Source organism: Macrobrachium rosenbergii, chromosome 30, assembly GCF_040412425.1.
Source record: "Macrobrachium rosenbergii isolate ZJJX-2024 chromosome 30, ASM4041242v1, whole genome shotgun sequence".
NCBI lineage: Eukaryota > Metazoa > Arthropoda > Malacostraca > Decapoda > Palaemonidae > Macrobrachium > Macrobrachium rosenbergii.
This window is the reverse complement of record NC_089770.1, coordinates 18,571,100-18,582,080: the sequence shown is the minus strand read 5'-3', so window position 1 is coordinate 18,582,080 and position 10,981 is coordinate 18,571,100. Positions and strand designations below refer to the sequence as shown.

The following is a 10,981-nucleotide window of genomic DNA, read 5'->3' as shown; positions in this document are numbered from 1 at the left end:
TTGAGGGAGATATCACTCCTGTGGTCACATATTTCAGGGATATGGTCTGTCCTGTGAAGTGCCAAATATCTATCTAATTTTCTTATATTCTTGTCACTTTCTTGGTCCCTTTATTTTTCTTGTGCAAAATTGTTGTATTGTTTTGCCCTGCCCCGGGTCCAGCCCTATATCCAACACAAGGAATCTTTCTGCTTTGCTCTTACTAAAACTTAATGGGACTTTTGTTTTTATTCATTCGATTTATTATAATGAGTTTTCTTATACTAAAATTGAATTAGCTATATACCATAGTCAATTTTCATTTTACTAAGGAGGTAGGACCTGGTTCGAGTTTGCTTTGATTTAAAAGGGTTAAGTATATTAAGTCTCTTTGTTATTGTGTACCCTAAATGTTGCAAGATGTGACGATAATCATTCAAGTTTTTGCTGCAACTGAAAATAAGCCAGGAATCTGTGCTCACATTCAGGCTCTTTAATTAATTAAAGGCCCAAACACATATATAAGATTTATATGAATGCATTTAATTTTGACTGAAGGAATAGGGGATGAAATATTAAAAGCATGGAAATTCCTCTTTGTTCTCTCTGTGGTCGTGTTTTGTCTGTTTCATTATTGACATGTGACTTATTCTGTATACAATACTTAACCTTAACAATAGTTAGTCTTTTAATTTGTGGGATTGGATTCTGAATGATTTACCAGAAACAAACATATTGTATAGAAGCTTATATGTGACATCATTATTATTGCTATTTACAAAGGTTTTTTGGGCAGAAGCTGTTGCTTTGAAGGTATTTTTTCCACCTAGCCTTAATATTATATTTTTGTGAATAAAAAAGATGTTTCATGATGAGTGATAACTTTATATCATATTAAGGAAAATAAATAGAACTTCAAATGCTAATGCTGAAATCAAAAGAAAAACAAACTGTGAGCACAAATTATAAACAATCCTATGTATTTCAGTCAGTTTTATGTGGGACAATGCATAGAGAAAGGGAAATTGTTTCCCCATGCACAAGACAGAGAAAACGATTGTTTCCCTCCCTGTGTGTTCAGACCCGCTTTAAGATTTTCTTACGCACTTTTAACCTTAACCCATTGCTAATGTTACTGCTGCTATTGCCGCCACTGCTGCTTCACTCTGAGCTTGGTGATTTTGTGCTTCTGCTAATGCTGACCTCTCGCTTTTTTCATTCATCTTGTCTTTTCAGCCTCTGGTCCCTGTGACTGGCTGCCCACACCCATGGAGGAACAGGAATCCAGCGATTGTACTTTGTCACCTTTCATTCCCAGGAGCCTGACACCCTAGTCTGCTCGTCTGACCACCGCTTAATATTATACAACTAGTAAATTGTTCATTTAGTTGGCAGCTAGCAGATGGGGCATAAGTCCTCCTCCTCCCACCCCTCCTCCTCCACCACCTCTTCCTCCTCCCTCCACAGTACTCTTCTTTTCCTTCCTCACCTCCCAATGATCTATAGGTCCTCTCTGCCCTTATAATCCACTTTTCCTCCAATTTTTTTTCTTAGTTTTGCTGCCAAAGCTCAAAAACGTTGATGTCTACATCACCCACACGCCTCTCCACAGTGGCTCACGCAAGTTTTACTCATTAAACATGTTCTCAAGCTCTCCAAAGTCCCTAACCTGACACACTAAAGCTTCCTGTTTTCCTTTCAGATTTCCAGGGATCAAGTGGTGATGAGGAGCTCCTGGAAGATGGTGAGCAAAGGCCACCAATGATGGACACTGGAAGCGAGATCATCATGGACTTCCCTTCAGACTGCTTCAAGGAATCATGCTATATTAAGTGTCCCTGGTTTCGGGTGAGAATCCTATTATTTTGTAGATTTATTTTTGTTGTCTCTAAAAGGTGTGATCACAGTGAAATTTTTGAGAAATAATGGATAATACAGTATTTCAAGTATTTTTTATGTAATAGGTGTATTTTAGATTTCTGAAATATACATTATCTTATACAATTTTGGGCACCATAAATATTTAAAATTCAAAGCTGGAGAGATGCCAGATATAATTCTACATAATCGTTTTATGAGATGTTACCTTTTCTTTGAAAAATAGCCTAATTGTTAAAGCTGGTAAAATTGTGTGCTTTTGAGATATGTAACATAATAAAAAATACCCAGGACTAAAGTGTTTAGAGATGCGACAGATGTTCCTCTGACACAGTTCCTTCTCCTTTCCAGGGTGATCCTGATTCTCCATTCTGGCAAGGCTGGGGCCATCTAAGATTGAAGACATACCAACTGATTGAGAACAAATATTTTGAGACAGCTGTCATCACCATGATTCTGTTGTCTTCTCTGGCCTTAGCCCTGGAAGATGTGCACCTAAAGACAAGACCTGTGCTTCAAGATGTATTGTACTACATGGATAGGATCTTCACTGTAATATTCTTCATTGAGATGTTGATAAAGTGGGTGGCCCTCGGATTCGCCAAATACTTTACCAACGCTTGGTGTTGGCTTGACTTTCTCATTGTCATGGTAGGTGTTGCCTTGATCAGTTACCATTACTGTAAAAATTTGCCTTCAGGATAGCCAGTAGAGAATTCATATGTCTCTGTTTTCATCATTTTTCACTGTTGATGTTGTGACCCATTGAGTCCCAAGACTAAATCTTATTAGATTTCTTTGGTCTAAAATTTTTTTATTTCAGTGAGATCCAGCTAAGGCTGTGTACAGTATGAATCTTTTGGCAAAGATTCATGTGGCAGCTTCTATAAATGTGGTTTTAACCGTGAAGTAGATTAGAAAAACAAAATTTCTTAACATTTTTATTGATTTCAGGATAAATCTGAGAAGTACACTGCAAAAAATATTATCCATTTGCGTGTGATGCTATCAAATTTCTTTGTGTTAAAATATTTTCTTGTGAAATGCTGTATTCTATTACTTCGCTTGTTCTTCAACTTCATGGCCTCTCCATTAGTTACCAACTGATAGCAGTGGGACAGATTCCAAAAATTATCATTATCCAATTAAATTATCATATTACTGTAAAGAATTAATTATTGTAGTAGAATTTAATTTAATGCTCTTCAGTTTATGTGTTACATATATGCCAACTAATATTTTATCTTCATAAGCCATATATTCCAGCAGCCCTATTTGGGAGGGATGTGAGACTTGAGTTACAGTGTCACTGGATGAAAAAGCAAGAGTGAATTACAGCACATAGATTTGAAAAAATGACAGTCCCGTCTACATATATTATGACCACTGATGATCGTACTCTTACATCCTATCTTCATCTGTGTTAATGGACAGACCAAACATGCAGCTTTTTGCAGACATTGCCATGTGCATAATTGTGTTTACCTTCCCAGTATTTCTGATTTATACATGATTTCTAGATTTCTCCTGTTAAATGTTTGTAAGTTATTCTTTTGGATATAAATATTTTACGTATGGTAACAACAGGTCTTTCTTGCATCATCTGGCATCAGATGTCACTTATCCTGTGGGACTTGAGGAATTGGACACTGTGCTATTACTGTATTTAGAGTGGATTACAAGATACCGTTAATGAAAGATCGCCTCAAATTTCATTTGAAAGGCAATGAAATAGGCCATACTGGTTTTAAGTGTGTATTCACACTTAAGATAAATTATACCTTATTTGTGTATATTCTTTAGCAATCCATATCAGATAGGTGCTTTTTCCTGTAAGTCTTAGAATTTGTTTGAAATGGCAAGTGTTTGGATGTACCAGGTGTAATATCTTTTGGATGTATAAGTGCTAGTACATATGAACTGGAAGTAGATCATATCTTTCAAGTGTGCAGAGTATCATGATGTAAGTGTTTTTGCACAATATCATGATGTAAGTATTACCACATCATTACATACATCAACATGTTTGAGTTTTAAGTGGATTACCACTTTGTGTATGTGCAAGTGCTTGAGTTTAAGTGGATTCTTCAGTCTGTGTCAGCCTTGGGTCTGGTCACTGTACTCTGCTAAATTGGTCTTGTAGGTCTCTCTGATTAACCTGGCGGCCATTTGGGCTGGTGCTGACGACATACCAGCCTTCAGATCGATGCGGACATTGCGTGCCTTGAGACCATTGAGAGCAGTATCGAGATGGGAGGGAATGAGAGTAAGTAGTTACTTCCAGAGGGCTCTCTCTCCCTACTTGAAGCTGCTGACCATCGTGGTGGTTTTAGAGTTGCCTCAGCATATCTGAATAGTGGTGTTCCTACATAGCTCTCCGTAATCCTTGAATATCCTTGCCATTTCGTCCTTAAACCACTTCCTCATGTCACCCTGATGATCTTGATCACTCTTGCAACTGTCCACATTACGCTACCATGACTTGTAAAACAGGACGAGGGTATAGGGTAACATAAGGGAGGAGATTCTCCTCCTTACCCTCCCCTAGACTGCATTGTGTATGCGTGTGCATAAGTGTGTGACTCAGTGTTCATTGAGCTGTGTAGCAGAGTTTTTTTTATTGTTTCCTGATTACTCCATCATCCTCGATTGTTTTTTCATCCATGATATCCTCCCAGTGTTCCTCAATTTCCAAACCTCAGTATTATAGCCAGCCATCCTTCCTCTTCCTGGTTGAATCCCATGAACATAAAGCTATCACTATGAATATGCCAAGTGTCCTATCTTGGATCCTGCTAAATGTAACTGCGTGTGCCACATGTGAGCGAGCAGCCGACAAGTGTGTGACCATGTTTAACCAATGTCTTTTTCTCTCCCTGTAGTTATGTGGTGTTGGACGTTGGTGCTACTGCAGCTGTGCCAAAAATGCCCTGTCTTAATCTTTCTAAGTATAACTTCTGTAGCAGGCATCTACTACTTCCTCAGTCTTCTCTTTTCCTCTCTCTTCTGTTCCTCTGTGTAACTCGTATGGGCTCTGATTTCCAGGTGTCCTTGATTAACCTTGTGGCAACCCTGGCTGGAGCAGGCAAAATTCAGGCATTCAAAACGATGCGAACGCTTCGCGCGCTGCGTCCCCTGAGGGCTATGTCCCGTATGCAGGGCATGAGGGTAAGTGCTGCCCTCAGAGCAGCAGCAGCCTAAAATCAGAATTAGCAGCTGCACGGCGCATGATTGATTCCTGCTACTGTACCAGGCAGAACGCTCTTGCCTCAGCTGCGCTGCTCAGTACCCAAGAAGAATCTTACTACCAGATAAGTTTAAAAATAAAAAGGACTGTGACAGCGTGGCTGGAGGAGCCCCTCTGCTCTGAGCCCCTGTGATATTCTGTTTGGAAAGGTTGATTACATGGATTTACCAGACTTGGTTACTTTTTCCTTCAAAGGTAAAGGAATAGCCTAATTTCTCTCTCTCTTTAAGGCAGAGGATGAAACTTGTCTCTTACTAATGAAGTAAAGGAGAAAGCTTTTCTTTCCTCTTGAGGCAAATTAGGGATCCTCCCTTTATATTGTAGAAATTGAAGGAATGATTTCCCCTTTTCTGGGCAGAACTTTGTGATCAGAAGTCCAAACAGATTCACGGGCATCCAGTTCCACAAACCTCTTCATACTATCCAAAGCGATATGCGCACTCGAATTAATGGTCAATTGATAAGGGGACAGAATAGAATAAGTTAGTCGACCCTTCAGGTCATGACGCATGCGCACTGATAGTAAGTTTGCATGGGCACCATCCCATATAATGAGCATGAAAATATACATAGCCCATTCAATCACCATATCCACTAGAACTGACAGAGTAGGTATCGCATTCATTCAAACTTTATCAGTGATATCACATTTACTGAGCCATCAAAATTTTATAACACTGACCCATACTGACAAATATGGTAATATCCCACTCAGTAAAACTGCCAAGTATATCATATTAACCCCAACTTTCTAGGTATATCACATACATCCCAGTTGCCAAACTGTATAAACTTACACTGGCAAAATGTATACCTCACTTGAACTGCAAAATTATATCACACTAGAACTGCTAAATTTCTTGACAACTTTTTGAACTGCCAGATAATACACTGCATCTCATAGGTTGTAACTAAATTACAAGAAATCTCTTTTATATGTATTCCTTCCAGTTACATGTGTATATTTCTTACAAGAAAAAAGGTTTTCCATTTTTAAGTTATCAGCAACACACTGGTCATCTAACAATTTAGATTCTCTTAATATGTTATGAATTACATTGTCCGAAAGAGTGAGTCCATAGCTGGGAATGACATTTAATATTCTAAAGTTTATGAACAATTTTTTTTTTTTGTCTCTGCCAAGGTAACATTTGAAATGCTCAACTTCTTATCAACCCAGTAATTGCTAAAGAAGTCTATCAGACTTTTTTTTTCCAATAACTACACTGCTTATTTCCTCTTCAGAATCTGATTCATATCTTGCATGAGCAATAAAAGCCATCTTGCATGATCTTGCAATTGAATAATTTGGTACACTGTCCTCTTTCTGTTTGACTGTTATGTCTTTATGTTATTTTTACTCCTCACCTTATACTTTTGCTTGTAGTATAAATTTACAGTAATCAAGTCTTATTCTTTTTTTCCACATTGCTTCTACTTCAGCCTGTGCACCCAACCTCTTCTTGCATTGCTCTTGTGCTGATTTTGCTTTCCCAACCCCCAACCATGAATTGAGGGTACATTCACATATCCCCCAGCAGGAATAAAAGCATGTCGTTCTTAGCATTGGTATTTGTTCTTGCAGTACTGATCGGGGTATAGGTAGTGATGATTTTGTAGCAAATAAAAAAAATGAATGAATTTTTATGTCCAACAGTTATGCCATACATATGAACTTTTTGGTTAGATTGTTAGTCTTTAATAATTTATTTTTGTGAGAGATCAACTATCCATAATGGAATTTTTGCAATATAAAATAACCATTGGTTGTAATAAATTTTAGAAGACTTGTAGCACTCCCAATTTCTTATAGGAAATCCAGTTAATATTTATCAGAGCTTAAGATTCTTTTAAATGAAGATTGCTCTAGGCAAGAGGTCCATTTCCCCTCATTTGATGTTATAAGTGATTAGTAAAAGTCAAATAAATTACCTTCTAACTTATCAAGGAATAAATATTCATATCTTTTATTTGTATAGCAACTCTTGTGATTCAGACACAATGGAATTGTCTCCCTGATTGAGTTAGATTACTATAGTCATTTAGCATAATCAGGTCCGACTTAAGAATGGCCCAATAAGACAGTCTGGCAGGTTGTTACCAATGCCTGAGTTAGCCAAATGACAATATACTATCCCTGGCCTGGCTGGCATGTAGTCTATTGTGATTATGAAATCAATTTGAAGATACCTTTATGTTACTGCGAGGATGCTTAACATGTTTTATAATAATAGTAGGAAAACTAGCTTGTAAGAGAACTCACTTAACTGAATAGGAAAGTGGTAACTACAGATGTATGTAGTCATTGATAACAGACAATATTAACCATAACAGCTAACAATGTTTATGATAATTTCAACTCAATCAACGGCCTTTAAATTAGTGGTATTAATTGACGATTTACAGCATTTAAAATTAGATTTTAATCGCTTCCTTCTATCAAACAGGTGGTAGTGAACGCCTTGGTAGGAGCTATTCCATCCATCGTAAATGTGTTACTCGTGTGCCTCATTTTCTGGCTCATCTTTGCTATCATGGGTGTACAGCTTTTCAATGGAAAATATCACAAGGTATGTTTCCATCCTTCCATTTTACTTCAGTTGATCCCATCAGTATTTGACCAACCTTCAGTATTTATTCAGGTGATCCTATCACCGAATTATTTTTCAAGTGTTTGAGAAAAGTCTGTGGGTTATTCATTTGTGTTTACCAAGAAATTTTAGTTTCAAAGAAAATCATCATCAGCTTATTTAAGGTTCACTACATTGATTTCCTGTAAGTAAAGAAAAGCATAGGGAAGTTTTTGAAATATTCACATAGTTCACCAGTTTGATTGCAAAGAATATGCTTAATCCCTAAAATGTTCTTTTAAATTTATTTGCATAAATACAGTGATAGATTGTAATTTAATGCAAAGACTTTGTTATTCTTATCATTCAAACAAAAATGTAATGGCCCCTGAAATACTCAACAGGTTGATTATGTCAAATTGATTCCTCACTAAATTTAGTTATTTCTCTTTATCAGTGCATGAATGATGAAGGCATCAGAGCGGACGCAGAAGAAATATCTGGTAAAGACGCATGCTTGTCAGCAAACATGTCTTGGGAGAACAGTGAAGTGCACTTCGATCATGTAGGGATGGCATACCTCGCTCTCTTCCAGGTTGCCACTTGGAAGGGTTGGATTCAGATCATGAATGATGCCATTGACTCCACTGAGGTATGTGTGGAGGGAGGGGGGATAATACTTGGAGGTATTCGTCTGTGGGTCTTATCTCTGGAGGGCATTCCTTATAAATGACCCAAGTCAAATATTTCTTCAGAATAATAGTCAGTGTACATTTTGTTACCATAATTTAGCAGCATGGCTTTTCATAAAACTGAGATTTGTTCTTGATTATTTAGATCAGTGAGTTTTGCTCTCAGTATTCAGAAGTGGTTCAAATCCTAATCATGGGGAAGGGTATCCGAGTCTGTTCATGACTGAAATTTCATGTAAAGTATGTGGTGTAAGCTTATTTTGATCATGCTCTTGACATTCTCTGCCTTTTTAATTCTCCCCAGTATTGGAGACTTGGTTATCTTCCTCTTTTTAATCCTTCCCAAAGACTTAAGATTTTTGTTCATTCTAACATTTGCCCCTCCCCTCTTAAATTCTTCCAAAAAAGTAATCTTTTATTGGTTGTTACTCTTAGTTATCTTCCTCTCTTTAGTTTTCATCAGAATTGAAGACTCCTTTGTTAATCTCATTAGTTTTCTTTGCACTTTTCTTGACTTTCAGATTGACAGACAGCCAGTGAGAGAGATCAACATTTATATGTATCTGTACTTCGTCTTTTTCATCATCTTTGGGTCTTTCTTCACACTGAATCTCTTCATTGGTGTCATTATTGACAACTTCAATGAACAAAAGAAAAAGATAAGTATCATGGTGGTTGTCTTCTTTAGAAGGGGTTGATGTCGATGGGCTTTAAAGTCTGATAGGCAAGAATGAAAGGACTTGAGACAATAACTCGTTAAGTATAGTTGTTCAAACTACATGATTCAGAGCCAACCTTGGGATTTTGTAACATTACAGTATAATGGTCAGTACTATTTAAATAGCACTATGTATTGCTCTTGTTCATTAAAAATTTTGGTCATTAAAATTCCTTTGGATGCCTCTCGTGCCCAAATATCCCCTCTAAAGATGTCACATACCAGTATTCCCATTACTTTCCCTCTGGGTATGTTTTTATTGCATGAGAATTTTTAATACTACTGTACAAGCCTTTACCTTGAGGTAAATCTGTTCCACACCAACCTTCTTTTATCATCAGAGGGCCATGAATGCTTCAAGATAGACTTTCAATATTTTATAGGGCCACATAGGGTATTAGATGGGTTTTTATCTGTTAAAACTGATGGTGTCAACTCAAACCACAGAGTTACATCTAGAAAGAATCTTTTTCTTATTTCAGTTGATTCCAGACATTTGGCATATGTTTAGAAAACCGTGTTTACTCAGTACCTATATCTTTTTGAAAATTTGTAGATATTTTCTCTTTTTGCATGTTATCATAAGCTTGTGCATTTTTGACACCTGGAAATTGCTCATGGTATTGCCTTACTTTTAGAGAGTAACATTTTGTGTGTAATCATCATAGATGATAATAAATAGGAACGTCCCTTGGCATACTATCATCTTGGATGGTATACTTAGGATACCTTTGCATATCATCTTCTGGGATGGCATAACTTGGGAGCACCTTGTCATATCATATTGTATTATGGTATAACAAGGAGAAAATTCATGAAATGTGTTTTTTAAACAAGCTAGTGCAATGTGTCTTGTGATATCCACGCAGGAGGGTCGCTCGAGATGTTCATGACAGATGACCAAAAGAAATACTACGCCGCCATGAAGAAAATGGGCTCAAAGAAACCGCTTAAAGCTATCCCTCGCCCACAGGTATGACCTGACCATAACCTCCTCCTCCTCCTCATGCCTCCCCCCATTTTTTTTGGGCTATTGGCTTTCCCCTCTCTCAGCATCACTTTATAAGCACCCACTGATGTAACACCCTCCAGCAAACCTGAGGTCAGCCCCTTTAAGCAACCTCATTGTCAGTTAATTTTAACAAACTCAAACTCAATCATTTTTTTCCCAAATCCTTTCCTTTATCGTAGGATTCTTTCTGGGTCCTTCGTTCTGCTTTTTCCTTCCAGCTTTTTTGTTTACCCACTGCCCACCATGCATCCTGGCCATTGCAGATGCCTAATTCTATCACTGATAGGTGGTTTGGAAACCTACACCCATCGACCAAAGAGCAAGTTCATCTGTGGTAACGTTGAAATGTTTCTAATAGTTTAAAGTAGATTTGAGTGAACTAATAACTTCCACATACACAGAGTTGTGGGTGCAATTTAGACATTCTTGACATCCAAGGTAGCCTAGTGCTTAGGGTAATACGGCAGACATTTTGCAGCCACTCATTTGTGGCTCTTATCATTTGAATAAAAATTGTCTGAAAAAACAACAGACAGACATGGGACCACTGTTCGTGTACACTTCTTGTTAACTAACTTTGGGTATTCATTCTTCCTTCTAGCACCCAGTTGGCTGTATGCCCAGAATCTCATCTTTTGTTTTTCTAAATGTTCAAGTAGCTTATGTAATGCAACCTCAAGAGCACCATGTATTTATTGTAACCTCTGTAATTGTACAAGAGTATATCGTTATCTGTTCTCACTCTCTCATTCATACATGTCAATCATCTCATTGCATGTTGTTACAGTAATTTTATTCTTTACTCCTCTTTTGTTAGTCTAAATTGGATAGGACATACCTGCAGCATGGCAATTATCAGACTAAAGGTGAAATAAAATATTTTGC

At 37.4% G+C, this 10,981-nt stretch overlaps 1 protein-coding gene across 1 annotated transcript in view; it reads left to right on the top strand.

Moving 5' to 3' along the window:
* The window catches only part of LOC136855108 (sodium channel protein para-like), a 189,692-nt gene that overhangs the window by 155,789 nt on the left and 22,922 nt on the right, over positions 1-10,981 (top strand). The window contains 7 exon segments of the mRNA XM_067131940.1: positions 1,682-1,827; positions 2,209-2,508; positions 4,903-5,025; positions 7,552-7,674; positions 8,132-8,326; positions 8,888-9,029; positions 9,954-10,057. Coding sequence (XP_066988041.1) covers positions 1,682-1,827; positions 2,209-2,508; positions 4,903-5,025; positions 7,552-7,674; positions 8,132-8,326; positions 8,888-9,029; positions 9,954-10,057 — 1,133 coding nt within the window.